At 42.3% G+C, this 17,976-nt stretch overlaps 2 protein-coding genes across 3 annotated transcripts in view; one reads left to right on the top strand and one right to left on the bottom strand.

Moving 5' to 3' along the window:
* Positions 1 to 17,976, bottom strand: part of NT5DC1 (5'-nucleotidase domain containing 1) — a 118,955-nt gene that overhangs the window by 88,586 nt on the left and 12,393 nt on the right. The window lies entirely within an intron of this gene.
* On the top strand, positions 9,739 to 16,567 carry COL10A1 (collagen type X alpha 1 chain). Its single transcript, XM_025444772.3, has 3 exons — positions 9,739 to 9,977; positions 10,484 to 10,658; positions 14,325 to 16,567. Exons 2-3 carry the CDS (start codon positions 10,499 to 10,501, stop codon positions 16,193 to 16,195), a joined length of 2,031 nt encoding a protein of 676 aa, XP_025300557.2. The 5' UTR covers positions 9,739 to 9,977; positions 10,484 to 10,498; the 3' UTR covers positions 16,196 to 16,567.

The raw sequence follows: 17,976 nt of genomic DNA, 5'->3' as shown, positions 1-17,976 counted from the left end.
AGGGCAGGAGTGATTTAAACACAGGAATCAATCATTAGCTCAAAACTGAGTTTCTAAAGAAATACTAGCATTTGAAAAAGCAGCTGAAAGTTTACTAAGACACACTAGCAAGAGAGTTCAAATTATAAATCCATTCATAAGCAGCTTTTAAAAACAAAAAACAAAAAAACCATCGAACTCTCTGAAGCAAGCTGAGAACCCCACATAAAGGTTTCTTAAATGGGATCTCTTTTTTTAGAACAAATTATCTTTTAACTTTTACTACAGTTTATCCATTGTTAGAATTAAAAAATTATAAGAAGTCAAATGTCTCCCAAAACATTGAGAATTTTTTAGTAAACTCACCCTCCTTTCAGTCATTGTAAGAGGCTATGATGTGCTATGAATTAAGCATACTGACATTTCTTCAGGATAAGCACCATCAGCACTCATTGCAGTTTCTTTTTTAATTAGCAAAATCTGAATTAATGAAAAAACGTTTCCACCAATCTGAGAGGATGATTGTAGTGGAATCATACTTGCACACAATTAAGTTAAATAGTCCGAATTAAAGTCATATGCTCAGAATTACATTGGATCCCACCTAAATCCTTACCATAGAGCCACAGAACACTGTAACTACCATAACCTACTATGTGATGTTGGCTAGGATGCTTCTCAGGACCTCAATTCTTCATGTCTAAAGATGGGGTACTGTCACCTATTTTCGTGAAATAAAGATATGAAAAGTGCTTCGAATTGTACCTCTGAGCACCCGGGAAGAACTTAAGATAGGTTAGCTACTCAGCCGGACACTGCCTGACACATTTCACAACCCTAAAAGGCATCTGGTTTTGCACACGAACTTGCACGTACTGCAGGCATCGCTTTATAGAAGACATCTTGGTTTAGCAGGTAAGAATGTTTTTAAAAACACGACCAGGGATGGTATATTGATCCACAAGCTGCAGTAGCATCTGAAGCATAGCGAAAAAACCCTTTTCTCGTTCTTTTTTTAAGGGTTTTATTTATTTATTCATGAGAGACACAGAGAGAGAGAGGCAGAGACCCAGGCAGAGGGAGAAGCAGGCTCCATGCAGGGATCCCGATGCGGACTCGATCCCGGGACCCCGGGGTCACGCCCTGGGCTGAAGGCAGATGCTCCACCACGGAGCCACCCAGGTGCCCCCATCCTACAAATATTTATGAAGTTCATGCTCTGTACCAGGTACTTCCTGTTCAGATGGATTTTTTTTTTAAGATTTTATTTATGTATTCATGGTAGTCAGAGAGAGAGAGAGAGAGAGAGAGAGAGAGAGGCGCAGAGACACAGGCAGAGGGAGAAGCAGGCTCCACGCACCGGGAGCCCGACGTGGGATTCGATCCCGGGTCTCCAGGATCGCGCCCTGGGCCAAAGGCAGGTGCCAAACCGCTGCGCCACCCAGGGATCCCTCAGATGGAGTTTCAATGATAAATGACCAATAGTCCTGGAGTGACGTTCAGAAAGGAGTACGGAGTGTGATGAGAGCACGCTGTGTGACGATCCGCACCTGGATTTCCTTTCACGCCCAAATCTGTGTATTCTAGATTCTAAAAGAAGCCTAAGCAACGGCCGTGAGAGGCTGTGTTTGCTATCTGCCTCCCCAGGAGACTAAGGGCATCAGTAGCAGCAGAACCTAACCTAGCAAATGCGACACAGCAGAGGCTCAAAAAAAGTTTGGCGAACACTTGAGAAGAGTGACGCTATAAAGGGTCCCAGGTAATGAGAGACAATTACTTCTTTGACATCATCATCGCTCACACCTGTTGATCATTCTCAGGCACTATCCACCACTCCACATATATCTTAACTCTCCTTCCAAGTTTCCTAAGAGAAATAGCGAAAACAGGATAGGGATGGGGTGACGGGCACCGAGGAGGGCACCTGATGGGATGAACACTGGGTGTTACACTGTATGGTGGCAAATTGAATTTAAACCAAATATTAAAAACAACCAAAACAGGATAGGACTGTAGCATTCTACATTTCAGCCTTATGTCCATCAGAAGTGGCAGGAGTTATTTTGACTTACAGGTGATTAAAGATAATTGGAGTTTTAGCTTCAAAAAGGTCACTGGGGGGAAAACACCACTATTAACAGTCATTATATCTCTACAGTGTACACGTTTTATTTTACTTTCTATTTCCTACATTTTCTCTAAACAGTGATTACCTTGAAAATCTGAAAGCAAGTAAGCAGATGTTTGGGCTTTTACGGATGAGGAAACCAGGGGCAAGAAGGCCAGGTGACCTGGCCAGGGCAACCGATGGGCCAGAGATGGCAGGAAGACGGGTCCCTTAGCACCAGCTCACAGTTAGGGGCAGAGGCCTGCTGCCCACGGAACAAAGTTATCTGCTCAAAGGCTAAGTACAATAGGGCCCAGCAGTACCTAAACTGAAAAATCTGGAGTGTATTTCAATTGTTACAGGTAAGTTAAAGAGCTGCATGAGCAACAGTGAGGGTGGGGTTCTCGATGGTCTGTGCTGCCACTTGCAAATACCTTGCTTTGTACCTGTAGGCACTCGGTACCCTCCAAGTACTTTGCACCTGTAGGTACTCGGGTACCTCCAAGTACTTTGTATTTACAGGTACGTGGTGACTGTGGAGTTGTTCAAAGTATGATAATAAGCAGGGGAGTAAAAAGATTCAAATAGAAAGTGTCTTCCCCAATTGAAAATTTAATTTTCTACACTTTAACTTTCTGCCTAATTTCTCCTTCCAACTTAGCAGAGACTGCACGTGAAGCTGAACTCATAAATAGAGTAGAACATGTTTGAATAGCTGAGAGTCTCTTGGGTGGCCAAGAAGATCGGAGGTCAAGGAGCCACGAAGCTCTGTTTTTTTTTTTTTAATTCAGCAGGTTACTATGGAAAGATGGTGATGTCATGAAGCATGTGTGGCACAGAACCATGAGTTCTTTAAGTAATATAGCCATTTATATGTAATAGAAAATAGAATATAAAACCCTTGTTCAAACTTCTTAAATGACTCTGTTTTTCTTGACCTGGCCTGAAGTTTCAGGGATTTCATAAACACCTGTTTTTATGCATGAATTTCTCCTTTCAAGCCTTCAGCAGGTATCTAACCACTAAGCCACATTAGACTATTTACACAAATAGGGCATTTTTAGCTCCTGGGCTCTGTAATAGCACCTACGAATGTTCTTTTAAATTATTTTCAAGAGGAATGAGGTACAGTGAGGTGGTGGATGTTGTGGGTCTCTAAGTGCCCTCATGACACTTCTGGGAACCTTTCCCAGCTCCCCTGCTAAAATACTGAAGAATTAGGGACTCAGGAAAATCAGTGTCCTGCTTGGGTAAGGAAATGAGCATATTAGCTTAGTCGGTGGCATTTTCTTTCAATGGGTTCTCTCGACAACAGCTCTTCATTTCAGAAATTTAACTCAATTGAACATTAGGGAAGGAGACATCCTAGCACAGGAGCCAGTTTCCTCATGTGAAGAATAAGATGATTGATCTAGATGACCTCTCATGTTCCTTACACCTCTGAGTCTATGAAAGAACAATAATATTCTGACTTAAAAGTGTACAGGTCTTAAAAGAAAATTTCAAATGTTAAAAAAACATAAGCAAAAAAAACCAAAGGACAAACTGGGAAGGATATGTGTAAACTGTATCACAGAAAAGAGGTTTATGTTCCTAAGACAGAGAACACTTCCAGGAAGATCGAGCTGGAAGTATGGTCTTAACTACAGGAAAAGATGCCCAACCATATGCTCAGTGAGAGGAATCAAAAGTACCCCGAGATCAAGATTCCAGTTTTCAGCTCCAAAATGGGCAAAAATATAAAAATTCAACAAAGTCTAAACAACCTATCCTGTTGGTGAGGCTGTGAGGACACAAGCACTCTCCTATTTTGCTGGTGGAAATGCAAAATGACACATGACCTATGAGGGGGGTTCAATGGTATGTCACAAAATTACACATGAGTTTACCTTTTGACCTGTAATTCCCAGTTCTAAAAATCTCTGCCAAAGATATTCTGGCCAAAAAATACACACATACAAAATAATTCACTGTAGAAATATTTGTATTAGTGAAAGAGGAAATAACACACGTCCACCACAGGGACATGTGTGTAAAACTACGGAGCTTTAGTACATAGTTTAGTACTCCACACACTGGAGCACTATGCAGCTGTAAAAAGGAAATGTGGGCCACCCTTTACCTAATGCTATGCGAGGGTCTCCAAGACAAACTATTACATTAAAAAGTGGTAGCATATAGTATGTATTTTATGATGCCATTTATCTAAGAAACTGGAAGGGGATATGAATGAATATCTATTTTAAAAAATAATAAAAGAATAAACCAAGTCAGATTTAAAAAAAAAAAAGATTATAGGGGATCCCTGGGTGGTCAGGCTCCCAGGCATGGAGCCTGCTTCTCCCTCTGCCTGTGTCTCTGCCTTTCTCTCTCTATGTCTATCATCAATAAATAAATAAGATTTAAAAGAATAAAAAAAGATTATAGAAAGAGAGTAAAAACTGGGGTGGAGAGATCAGTAATAGAAGCCAGGCTTCTCCGAATATTCCTGGCTTTATAAATTTGACTTGAGAAATATGCAATATATACTGAGGCTGGCTTGTACTGGTTCTTGATAAATGTTCAGGTATTTTGTGAGCCACTTGTCTTTGCCTTGGTGGCCTGAAACTGGCCATGGTGGGAGTCTTTACATCATGGGTATCAGCAAACATAGCTCCGAGTCCCCAAGCCAGTTGTTTAACATTTATCAGCATACCATTGGAACTGTAAGTATTTTAGGAGAGTATAAGACAAAATTAAATTTAAAAAGAATACTTCTAAAAGTTGAAAGCAAGACGAAACAAATAAACCTAACAGTAAACTGGGTAACATGAAGAGCTGTTTTGACTCTAAAGCATAGTAATTTGACTATATAGCTTTAGTAGAAATACTAAAAGAACAGCAAAAATAATTTTAGACTCTTTTCAATAATGTGGTGCGAATGTTGGTTTTGTTACTGAGAAACTGTGAGTGTTATGGAACAAAGCAAACGAATAACTCTGTTACTGTCATGAGAATTGGGAATTTTAGTGTAGTATATCGGTCAGTATATTGCTAACCAAAGACGGGGGCAAATCTGAGCAATAATAAGAATAATAACTGCCTTGGATTTTAAACACATACAATATTTAAATCCATGAGTGTATGATGATACTCAAACACCTCGTGGGGTCACCTCCGGAGGATGCTGGAAAAACAAGCTTATTAGGTCGCACACTGATAAGGCACTTCTCCTGCCTTTTTCTCTGCACCTGGAGGTAACCAAGTAGTTAATGAAGGAGTGTTTCTCTTTATGGAAGTATTCTAGCTAATGAACAGAGGAAGAACGACAGAATTCAAATACCACCCTTTTGTAACCTCCAATGAAATAATGGATCTAGGTAATGATGCAGGCCTAGCAACACCACAAAACAAGAGACAACCAGCAGTGGAAGGGCCTCCTGAGGGAAGCACACCACATACCACGGTCTATGAAGTGCACTCACTGAAAAAAGTATTTGTGTGTGTGTGTGTGTGTGTGTGTGTGTGTGTGTGAGTCTCAAACCTGAAGGAGATCAAACCTCTAGCTCTAACTACCAATCTACAGGAAATACAGGGTACAGAAAAGTATTTTAAGTGACAATAAAATCCAGATTGTGGGACATTGTACAGAACAGATGACCCCGTTTTTCAACAAATAGACTACAAAGGAAATAAAGAGACATGAAGAGGGCAGCCCCGGTGGCCCAGCAGTTTAGCGCCACCTTCGGCCTGGGGCGTGACCCTGGGGACCCTGGGATCGAGTCCTGCGTCAGGCTCCCTCCCTGCATGGAGCCTGCTCCTCCCTCTGCCTGGGTCTCTGCCTCTCTCTCTCTCTCTCTGTGTCTCTCATGAATAAATAACATCTTAAAAAAAAAAGAGACATGAAGACAAAAATGACATTACAGGAACATATAAATTAGGGATAATTCATGAACCGAATTTGAACAAACAGTACACGGATCAATAAAAACATATGAGTATGTACATATATGCACACACTACACATATGTGGGTATGTTTCTATACATGTTCATGTGTAAATATGTATGCACTTACATATAGACACATATGTGTGTACATACATTAAGATAACTGGGAAAATCTGAACATGGAGTAAAAGATTTGATAATATTAAGCAATGGTTGATTTTTTAGGTACAATGAAGATTTTGTTTTAGAGAAAAATGACTCATTTCAGTGTACTGAAATATTTACAGGTGAACTGAGACCATGTATATTTGTCTACAATTTTGAGGTACGGTGAATGGAAGAGCTGAGTGACAGGGAGTTGAAATTAGTTTAAATGGGGTGAGGGGTACCTAGGCCCTCCCTATACCTAATCTCTACTTTTTTTTTTTTAAGATTTTATGTATTTATTCATGAGAGAGAGAGAGAGAGAGAGAGAGGCAGAGACACAGGCAGAGGGAGAAGCAGGCTCCATGCAGGGAGCCTGACGCGGGACTCGATCCCAGGTCTCCAGGATCAATCCCTGAGCTAAAAGCAGTGCTAAACCGGGGAGCCACCCAGGCTGCCCCTAATCTCTACTTCTAAATAAGACTAAAATTTTCTACAATAAAGTCAAAAACTATATGCACAAAACCACCAAAACATTATGTAGGTAGCATTAACAAGCTGGTAACAGAACACTGGTATCAGACCAAGACATTCCAACTTAGGCGTCCATCATGATCACCTGAAGAGCTTTTGCACAACAGAGTCTCTGAACTACTACTATGTCACCGAACCTGGAGCACTGAAGGGTTGTGTCCTGTTCCTCAGGACTGCAGGACGGGGTGGGGGCGGACAGCGGACCACTGTTCAAACCCAGAAAGGGTGGGGGCTGCACGTTATTCACCCACTTTTCATCCCCATGCTGGACACACAGAGGTACTCAAAAAGAATTCGGTGAATTAATGACTGACCCTGGGTAGTGAAAGTGAATAGGGAAGCTCAGAGCAGCTAAATGGCAGATGTGCAAAAAAAAATTCATACTTGATATTGTAAAAATTCACTTAGGTTACTGAGTTTCAAGAGCGTGGCTTTCTGCTTTAAGTGGAATAGGTTTTCATCAGAAAGCCACAGATGAGTTGGTTCAAACAGCTACAAGTAAACTCCCCGAATAAAAATAGTTTTAAATACACAATTGGGCGGGGTGTGGCTAGCAAATATTCTGATTCTACAATCTGTTTTGGACCAGACAGTGCTCCTAATGTGACTAACAAAGCAAACAGCACTCAGATTCCCTGTGCTGAAATAAGTATACTATTTGCGAAAAGGGTTGAATGTCCAAGCCTTATCCAACAAAGACACCACATTTTCCAAAGTTACAGGGGAATATAGATTGACAAATACCCACACGTATTTACATGTCCCCAAAAGAAGGCATATGACCTCCTGGTATGGACTTTGTCTCTAATAGATACTCAGCGGAGCCAAGCCCGCTGTCTCACCATGGGGAACAGCAAAATACCTCAAACACAAGAATAATCTAATTTTAAAGGTGAGAGGAGCTTCGAAACCGAGCCCAACCTTTTCATTGTGTAACAGACACCTAGAGAGTTTGAGGTGCGAAGCTCTGAAAATAGCCAGCGTAGCCACAGGTGGGCAAACGGGCGACACAGGTGCACAGTGTGAGGAGCTGAGACTTACTCTTCTGTGCTTCCACACGAAGGGTATCTAACAGGGGAACAGTCTCAATTACGAACAAATAGGGTGTGGGTGTGTGGGGGTGTATCCATATACACATACAAAAATACTAGAATATGTACTTGTAATAATTCCTTTTAAAACAAATTCAAAACAAAACAAAAAAAATTCTACAGCTTAGCCTTCAAGAGCATCCACATTACCTCACCTGCTTTTTTCAAAATCTTATCCAAATGAGCCACAAATAGATGGAGGGTAGGCATTTTTCTCACTGATCTTTTGTGGGATCTTACAGACATAGCACAGCACACGATATAATCACAAAAGCTGTTCACAGACATTCTCCAAATGATGAAAGAATGATTAGAATATAAATTTTTGAATTCTCCTATTAATCTCAACTGACATAAAAGTCGTATTTCATAAGTATCTATGAATATTCATATAGACATATAGGATGTTATAGGTTTTAATACATGGCACCAATGAAAGGTTTAAATAAAAGAGAGAGTTAGGAAAAAAAAAATAAAAGAGAGTTAGGGAATCCCTGGGGGGCTCAGCGGTTTAGCGCCTGCCTTTGGCCCAGGACGACCCCGGGGTCCCGGGATCGAGTCCCGCATCAGGCTCCTTGCATGGGGCCTGCTTCTCCCTCTGCCTGTGTCTCTGCCACCCACCCCCATGTGTGTGTGTCTCTCATGTATAAATAAAATCTTTAAAAAAAATAAAATAAAAGAGTTAGGAGAAAGGCCAGTCAGTAAGGTGAGCTACCCATTTACATTTCTATAAGAGGCTTAGTCTAAAAAAATACCGAAAATTATATGCAGGGAAGAGAAAGGATAAGAAAAAGAGCAAACCTTTATTTCATCCACTGGTGAAACACTGAATTATTTCAGTTATCAATCAGTCCCAAAACCATTCCCCTCTAATTCTGCAGAGGTTTTAAAAATGTTGTATCTATGCCTGTTACAGAATTTTCCTTCTCACCTACTTTACCTGCACAGTTGATTTAATTTAGCTCCAAAACAATGGAATTAAATAAGATACAGAATTTGGTCTCTTGACTTTCTGTTACATTAAATTTTTTACGATCCTGAAAACTGACTTTAAGAGTCCTGATATTGTTAAGAATTCTAACCATTGAAAATGACCATGATAATGTTTACTTTCATCTGTGTTTCTAATTGAGCTGAATCAAGATTCCTGAAGGAAACTGTAAGGTAAGCCACTGGGATTTTTAAAAAGCTGAAAGCAAAGTTTGGAGAATTTTTTTCTTCTGAAATGAACACAACAATCTTATTTAATTAGACATGATATGACATTATCAGTTATTAAGGCTTTTGTACTCCTACTGCAACTTTAAAGTAAAATCCAAAATTAAGCAATAAAACTTGAAGCGATTTACTGAACATACTGTAGTGTTGTAAATAAAGAATCTAAATCCTTCAGGGTAATTATATTGCTAACTTTACTGTCAAATTCATGGATATCTTGCCTCTGCCTGAACACTTTAAAACATTTAATATGTAAAAACTGAAATAGATACTAAAATATTTAAAATTTCTCTTATTAATGTCTGAGGACTTACACTAAAATCTAAGGTATAAAACAACATAACTACATTTTAATTGTTCTTTTCAAGCTCAAAAATAAGTAAGAATTGGGGTAAGCTACTTGCATAAAAATTTAGGAACATTAATAGGACACATTGTTGGCTTTACGTCCTAAGTGAAGAATTTAGATGATGGTTTAAATCCACACTCCCCCCCCTCCAAAAACAAAACAAAACAAAAAAAAAGACTTCCTTTCCTACTTTTATATACAACCAAATATTTTCAACCAAATAACACAAGAATCTCCTTTCAGATATACAAAGGGTGTATTGTCATCTCATCATGAACCAACCTAAACATCGGAGTAATAACTTTCAAAATAAAATCTCAGAAAAAGATGGTGCATGGTTAAAACTATTAATATGTATTTAAGACAAAGAGTTTATTTTTCCATAAGAAAACAAGGAAAGAGAGCCCAACCTGATCTTGTCTGCCTGCCCAATAGAACTTTCCACTATAATTAGTACTCTCCACCTCTCGGGGGAGGAGCTTAAGCTCAGGGCAACCTCATGAAGTAAGGGAGAAACAGTATAAATACTGCAGGACAGCCGTGGAGAGGGTACCTTCTGCTCACCTGGACACAGGAGGGCTCCGAGAGCTGTCAGGAAACCACCTCCAGGAACTCCCAGCACCCCGGTAAGTCTAGGACTTGACGCTCTGCTTGACTTCCATGTTAGCTTGTTTCAGAAGAAGCCTTGATAAATTAACTAATTTTTTTTTTTGTCATTTAAAAAAAATGGGTTTCCACTGAAGTGTACTCAGAAAGTCTAATCTGTGTTAGTCTATACAAAAAGAGTCCTAATAAAACCATATCTGTAAAATCATGTCCTAGTTTATTTTGAAACTACTGGATATTTTAACCTATGTTAAAGATCTTGAGTTATTAATACAGGCATCCAATTGTGGTTTCTGTGTTTCTTCTCTAAAAGTCACTTCAGTTTTACTTGATTACTTGCAATGTGGTTTCCACTAAGAACTAAGTCATATATCCATGTAAAGAAAAATTTTTAATTCTGGTTTATGAAATCTATTAAGAACAGGACAAAGTAAAAAAAGGTAGTTAATAAAATTAAGAATTCATCTGTCCAACATCAGACAAATGAAACAGGTCACTAACAAGAAATTATTCTTTTCCTTTTCAGAATCCATCTGAGAACATGCTGCCACAAACAGCCCTTTTGCTGCTAATGTCCTTGAACCTGGTTCATGGAGAATTTTATGCTGAGCGATACCAAACACCTACGGGCATAAAAGGCCCACCACCACCACCCAACACCAAGACACAGTTCTTCATTCCCTATGCCATAAAGAGTAAAGGTAAACTTTATATATTTTGCTGTACTAACTAACTGGTTATTGCTTTCTACAATCTTAATGGTCTCTTTAGCAAAATGCTTTTTAACTATTGGGTGCTAAATTATTTTCAAACTCCTGAGTTTGCTCAAAATATTAAAACGATTTATGGAAAAAGTAGGTCCACTCAAGAACATTGGTGTCCTTTACATAGTGAGCAGAGTATAAAGATGTGCCTGGAGAACATTAAGAACTTTTGTGTGGGGAAAATTCTTCCCTCAAATGACGCTTTTGCACAAATAACTACCCATAATCTAGAAAATATTAATCCAATACAGATTAATGAAGCTTACAATGTCTTAACTAGAAATAACTGCCAATTACATAAAGAGAGTAGCAGCTTTAGATATCTAAATGCTTCGCCACTGTTTACTTGTACAACCGATTCGGCTGGCCCACAAATATATACAAGATTGAGTCTTAGTTATTAAATAAAATCTAATGCCTTTCCAAGAAATTTGATAGGCCAAGGAAGCACCAGCTTTCCTAATGATTTATACATTTTTATATGGTTTATATGGTTTGGTCAAGTACACACTCTTCACTGCCTTGTACTACCTGTGGGGCCTCAGGTAAGTCACTGGTCCTCTCTGTGCCTTAGTTTCCTCCCTCCTAAAAGCAGCAGCAGCTATCTCAAAGGGCCGGTACGAAGTTTAAGTGAATTAATACTGTAAGGTACTCAGGTGTTGGCTGTGCTCCTGGGGCTTCTCCACCTCCTCACACTGGGGGAGGACTGGTGGGGCCGCCTTGGAGACGTTTCAGCTTTGTTCTTGAGTCTATTCCCCAGCTGTTCAGCTTTCTCAGATATTGTGAAGAGAACTGAGAGGATGTATGTACACGACTAACAGATCCTCAAAGCAGGGCCATGATTATGATTAGATCTCACATTTGAATGACACCTGACGCAAACTACCTGTAAAACGTCTACTGCATTAGCCTGAATCATCTGAATGGATTGTAGGATTCAAATTTCCTTCCCTTAGTATTTTTGCATTATAGTCACATGTTTTACTTTGCCAATAATGCTAAGGATATTTGCTATGAACTTTATATAAAGACTGCTTCTGGAGACCATCCTTTTCAGCAAATTATCTCCTTAAAAAGAAAGATGAAATTTAAAACATTTCATGAAAGGCAGCTTAATGTTTAAAAATAAACACATGGGCAGGTAATGAAAACTCTTGAATGCTTCAGAATACAAGTAAAATATGAGAAAAAAGGAAAGTTCTGAAAGAAAGAATAAGAGATATAAGGAAAACTACTACTTTCCTTGAAGTGATGAATGGCAATGTGAAATGCTAGGACATGCATCACCGGCTACACTCTCTATGATCACAAATTCAGACTTTTTATAGTTTACTAAGATCATATGAAACAGTCTTGAATTAAAAATCACATGTACCACTCGTAGAAGGTTAAAAATATTTCTATTTTCCCACCTTACTTAACTGCATAATCTTGGCTATTTTTTTAAAAAAGATTTTATTTATTTATTCATGAGACAGAGAGGGAGGCAGAGACACAGGCAGAGGGAGAAGCAGGCTCCATGCAGGGAGCCCGATGTTGAGGCAAACCCCAATCTAACATAGTTTGCATTTGAAAAAAAAATGTGCTGTTTTATATCCTATTTATTCATCTATTCTATTTGTAATATATTACAACCCTTTACAGCCTGTAGATATGTAATACATGTACACTAAAACGTCAATCTATCAATGATGTAGATGAGTATATTGAGATCTTTTCCATAAATTAATTTTTCTCATAGTCTTCTTCCTGACTTCCAGATTTTCTTATTGAAAATCCATGGGTGAATAAAGCTCCATATGTTTAAATATTTACAGAATGAAATATAACTCTAATTAGTATAAAATACAAATATTCAGTCTAAAATGATTTTCCTATTTTAGCAGATCTATTAATGATTCTCCTGTGTATTTTATATTTCATTTGTCACCAAATGTATTTTAAATATCAGGAATATCTCTACCCAACAGAATAATATTAGCAACTACTGTTGGCTGACTACTCCTTACATGCCAGTTAACCTGAAAGATTTTTTAAATATAATAATGTACCAACAATTAATAGTAACTGTGAACTATACCCATAAGCATATGTTCTCAAAGGCAATTTACCATTCATTTAATATTAATTCCAATAGAATTAGAATTCATTCTGATTCATTTAGAATTCATTCTGATTTCTAAAGCCATTAAAGATTTGGACAAATTTTAAATACACTAATCACTTTTGTACAAAAAAGATGTGGCTCAAGTCATAGCCATAAGTCATTTTCAGGGTTTTGACCAAATCATTCAATACTTAGGCCATTTGCTAAAACTACTGTAACGGAGAACCATTTTCCAACAAAACCTAAGTAGGATACGCAGGGATTTCATCTATCTTCCTGAAATCTATTAAATAGAGCATGGTTTTAATATGAATTCTGCAAACAGACATTTAAATCACAATTATTACCATTTTTGCTAGCAATTAAAGAATTTCTCTGAGAAAGAAAGTACCTTCTAAGAGATGCTTATGATGATTGCTGCCTGAAGACTGACATGGTAATATTCCCTCAATTATACATCCTAATACCAGAGTGTTCCGGTAAATCCCGCCTTTGACTACAACCAAGACACTGGACACTTCTTAATGCACAGACCCTTGTGTTACTCCCTTTGAGACTGAAGCTCCTCTAAGATGGGTCTTGTGCATCCCCACACTTGTGCCCAAGAGTCCTTTTATATCACAGGCAGCAAATAAGTGATTTCTGAACTGAATACATAACATCAGTAGAAGTATTTGGTTCAAATGAACCCACAGGGGGGCGGGGGGTGGGGAGGTCTGTTCCCCCTGGTGGGGCTGGGGCCGCTGTAGCTGCCCCCCACCTCTCCCTGCCTCTCACCCCTCAATAAAATATTAAACCACAAAACCCCCCCAAAAACAAAAAAACACATGAACCCACAGCTCTCTGAAATCAACAGTACCTATGTGTGTTAACCAAAGATGGCTTTAGATAAGCGTTTCAATACTATTTTATATACCTTGCCCATTGCTTCTAACCCGCTCTCTGTTTCAATGTTAAGTCACTTGCAGGAGAACGTAGGAGCTCATGGCATGTCCTGAGGGTGAAAAAAATCAGCCTCAGTCTACACTGCGTTCGGCAGGGCTGGGGAAGATGTGCGTTAGAATCAACTGCATCCCTCACTGAGGTCTTATAGGACAGCTTTTGAGAGAAAAATACTATAGTTCTTAAATGTCTTCCCATTTATTCTGCATTTGTCTTTTTGTTCCTTTCCTGTCATATACCTTTTTCCCCTTTCCTCTCAAGGTAGATGATTTTCCAAATATGAATGGGGTAAATATCTCCACTGTACCACTATTCTAGATGAATTCTTCAAGCCTGGTTTATTTTCATGGATAATAGAATGTAAAGCAAGTATCACGGTAGCCAGTGGTCTTTTGACACCATCCCCGCTGGCAGTGTTTTTAAATACGCTAAAATGTATGATCTGAAACCATTTCAGACTAGTGTGCCAAAATGGACTGGTTGATGGTGTGATGTCATTACTAATCATCTCTCTCTTCCTCTCTCTCTCTCTCTCTATCGGGGATGTCTTTTAGGTGTATCAGTAAGAGGAGAGCAAGGTATTCCTGGTCCACAAGGCCCCGCTGGACCTCGAGGGCACCCAGGGCCATCAGGACCACCAGGAAAACCAGGCCACGGAAGTCCTGGACCCCAAGGAGAGCCGGGGTTGCCTGGCCCACCGGGACCATCGGCCACTGGGAAGCCAGGTTTGCCAGGACTGCCAGGAAAACCAGGGTCAAAAGGACCATCTGGACCAAAAGGAGATATTGGACCAGCTGGTTTACCGGGACCACGGGGCCCACCAGGGCCACCCGGAAGCCCCGGCCCAGCTGGAATTACTATTCCAGGAAAACCTGGACAACAGGGACCTATGGGAGCCCCAGGACCCAGGGGCTTTCCAGGAGAAAAGGGGGCACCAGGAGTCCCTGGTGTGCATGGACAGAAAGGGGAAACAGGATATGGCGCTCCTGGACGCCCAGGTGAGAGAGGCCCTCCTGGCCCTCAGGGTCCCCTGGGACCCCCGGGCCCACCTGGAGTGGGAAAAAGAGGTGAAACTGGCTTTCCAGGACAGCCAGGCATCAAAGGTGATCGGGGCTTTCCAGGAGAGAGGGGAGCAGCTGGCCCACCAGGCCCCCAAGGTCCTCCCGGGGAACGAGGACCAGAAGGCACTGGGAAGCCAGGAGCCCCAGGAGCCCCAGGCCAGCCAGGGATTCCTGGGACAAAAGGTCACCCTGGCGCTCCCGGAATAGCTGGGTCCCCAGGGGCTCCTGGCTTCGGGAAACCGGGGTTGCCAGGCCTAAAGGGACAAAGAGGACCCATTGGCCTTCCAGGAAGTCCAGGTGCTAAAGGGGAACAAGGCCCGGCAGGTCATCCCGGGGAACCAGGTCTGACTGGACCTCCCGGAAATATGGGACCCCAAGGACCAAAAGGCATCCCAGGCAACCAAGGGATTCCAGGCCCTAAAGGTGAGATGGGGCCAGTGGGGCCTGCAGGACACCCTGGGGCAAAGGGAGAAAGGGGTTCCTCTGGGTTAGATGGAAAACCGGGGTACCCCGGAGAACCAGGCAGCAGTGGTCCTAAGGGAAACTCAGGGTTACCGGGCCCTAAAGGTGATGCTGGACTCAGAGGGTCTCCTGGTCTTCCAGGCCCCGTGGGCCCGGCAGGCGCTAAGGGAACGCCTGGACACAATGGTGAGACTGGTCCAAGAGGTGCTCCTGGAATCCCAGGAACCAGAGGCCCCATTGGGCCGCCAGGCATTCCCGGATTCCCTGGATCTAAAGGGGATCCAGGAATTCCAGGTCCCCCTGGCCCAGCTGGCGTGGCAACTAAGGGGCTTAATGGTCCCACTGGGCCACCAGGGCCTCCGGGTCCGAGAGGCCACGCTGGAGAGCCTGGCCTCCCAGGTCCCCCAGGCCCCCCGGGCCCCCCGGGCCAAGCGGCCTCGTCTGAGGGCTTCATAAAGGCAGGCCAACAGCCTTTCGTTAGCGCCCACCAGGGAGTAACAGGAATGCCGATGTCTGCGTTCACTGTCATCCTCTCCAAAGCTTATCCGGCCGTGGGTATTCCCATCCCATTTGATAAGATCTTGTATAACAAGCAACAGCATTATGACCCAAGAACTGGAATCTTCACCTGCCAGATCCCAGGAACATACTATTTCTCCTACCACGTGCATGTGAAAAGCACCCACGTTTGGGTGGGCCTCTATAAGAACGGCACCCCTGTGATGTACACCTACGACGAATACACCAAGGGCTACCTGGATCAGGCTTCGGGGAGCGCCGTGCTCGAGCTCACGGAGAACGACCAGGTGTGGCTCCAGCTGCCCAACACGGGATCGAACGGGCTGTACTCCTCCCAGTACGTCCACTCCTCTTTCTCAGGGTTCCTGGTGGCACCAATGTGAGCGTATTCCCAACCGAGCTCACGTAAATCTGCTTGACGAGGCATTCCCCAATTCCGCTGCGCCCCACAAAATGCATATGGACGTAGGCCAAAAAGTGACCCGTTTTAACTTTCCAAATACAGATGTGAGCTTTCAGACCAACCCATTCTCCTGCTGGAAAAGCGGGCAGCAATGGTAAAGAATATGTGAAGACCCTCTTGAATTTCTAGTCAGTGGTCCCAAGACTATAAAGTTTTCTGTGAACTCCTTCAGTATTTAAACATTTCAACCTCAAAGTCCTAGTAGGGTAAAAAAAAAAAAAGTAAAATGATCACCAAGGAACCCTAAAATGTGACGCTAAGTTATGTCATTAAATTCGGTATCAGAAATTCAGCACTTAAAAAAAAAAATAAGCCTGTTTCTGCCGATTAACAGGAAACCTTGTAGGAACCATTCAGAGGGTATCCTATCTTTGTAGAACTCAAATACTTGAATATTCAAATGTAAAAGACACGGTAGGCCCCAAGATCCTTCCTGATGCTGCGTTACCCAAGGGCTTACCAGCCCCTTCGTCAAGATCTGTTCGAGGACACAGGTGCCTAGGACTTGTTAGAGCCCTGACGAGGAGCCAAAAGGTGATGTCACCATTGATCTGGGAGGCAGGGTGCTTCAGCCACGAACCTTTTCACGCTTTTCTGTGACTGTAGAAAAGCTCTCCATGTGCCTGTCACAACTTGGAAATCGGTGTCTGACCTATCTTCTTTATTTAATATGAGTGTGATTAACCTGACTCCCTGTCGAGTCTTACGGAACAGGATTTTGTGGGTTTACAGACCATTGCCCTATGGACCTCGAGTCTCCCATCCTCGTGAAATCATAGCTACTGCCGAGGGTTTCCGAATCTGGCTAGGAAGGAAAAGATGTAATTTATTTATGCTCTGTACTGTATTTTTATATTGCTGCTTAAAACTTTGAAGCTGTGCCTCACTTACTAAAGCATGAACTGTTTTACCTTATTTACGATGCAATAAAATCACATCAACAGATTTTTGTGCTGAGTTTATTCGAGAACAGCGATTTGCTATTCTCAATCGTTCTTTTAAGGCTTTTCGTTCTACGAAGCTAACAGAAGTAAGACAGCGAAACGGGGGGGGGGGTGGCGCTTAGAGCGGTCACGGACACGGCCGTCTACTGGGGACGGCAGTGCCACACGCCCCCGGCGCATAGGCATCGATTGGCAGGACCACAGGGGACCTGCCAGCCCCGGTCCAGAGCCGGCGACCGGGGACAGAAAAGTCCCGCCATGTCCCCAAAGCAGTGATCTCTTCAGGGAAGGACAGAAGCGGGCAGCAGAGAAATAGGTAACTTGAAAAAATATTCTGCAGTTACTATTTATTGCCTTGACGTGTTTTTAGTCATAATATTTAGGATTATTTTGATGAATTACGTTAAAGGGAAGCAAGCGGGTTGATGTCAAATCAAAAGCTGAGAAACGCCGCTCTCGGCACCCCTCGGTCCACGGGCTGGACGGCTGCAGCCTGGTTCGGGCGCCCGGGGTACCCCCGATGGAGGCGCCCCATCCCCCTACTCCTCAGACGTAGCCTCCGAGGGGCCCCAGCAAGCCCGCACCGCAGCTGGGACACCCGGCGTGCAGCCTGGCCCGACCCCTGTCCCTTCGGAGTCCCCAGCCCGCTTCTCTCACTCCCCCTCCGTCTCCAGCTGCTGTACCAACACTTCCAGGTGTGAGCAAGCCCCACTCCCAGGCCGGCCGCGGCAGACGGGGACCTCAGCTCCGGGGCACC

Source organism: Canis lupus, chromosome 12 (assembly GCF_003254725.2).
Source record: "Canis lupus dingo isolate Sandy chromosome 12, ASM325472v2, whole genome shotgun sequence".
NCBI lineage: Eukaryota > Metazoa > Chordata > Mammalia > Carnivora > Canidae > Canis > Canis lupus.
This window is presented reverse-complemented; position numbering and strand designations above follow the sequence as displayed.

Bases quoted from the DNA above. Each gene is read 5' to 3' on its own strand.
- COL10A1 (XM_025444772.3), top strand. From the start codon at position 10,499: ATGCTGCCACAAACAGCCCTTTTGCTGCTAATGTCCTTGAACCTGGTT. The intron at 10,659-14,324 runs GTAAACTTTATA...GATGTCTTTTAG, and splicing joins CTATGCCATAAAGAGTAAAG to GTGTATCAGTAAGAGGAGAG.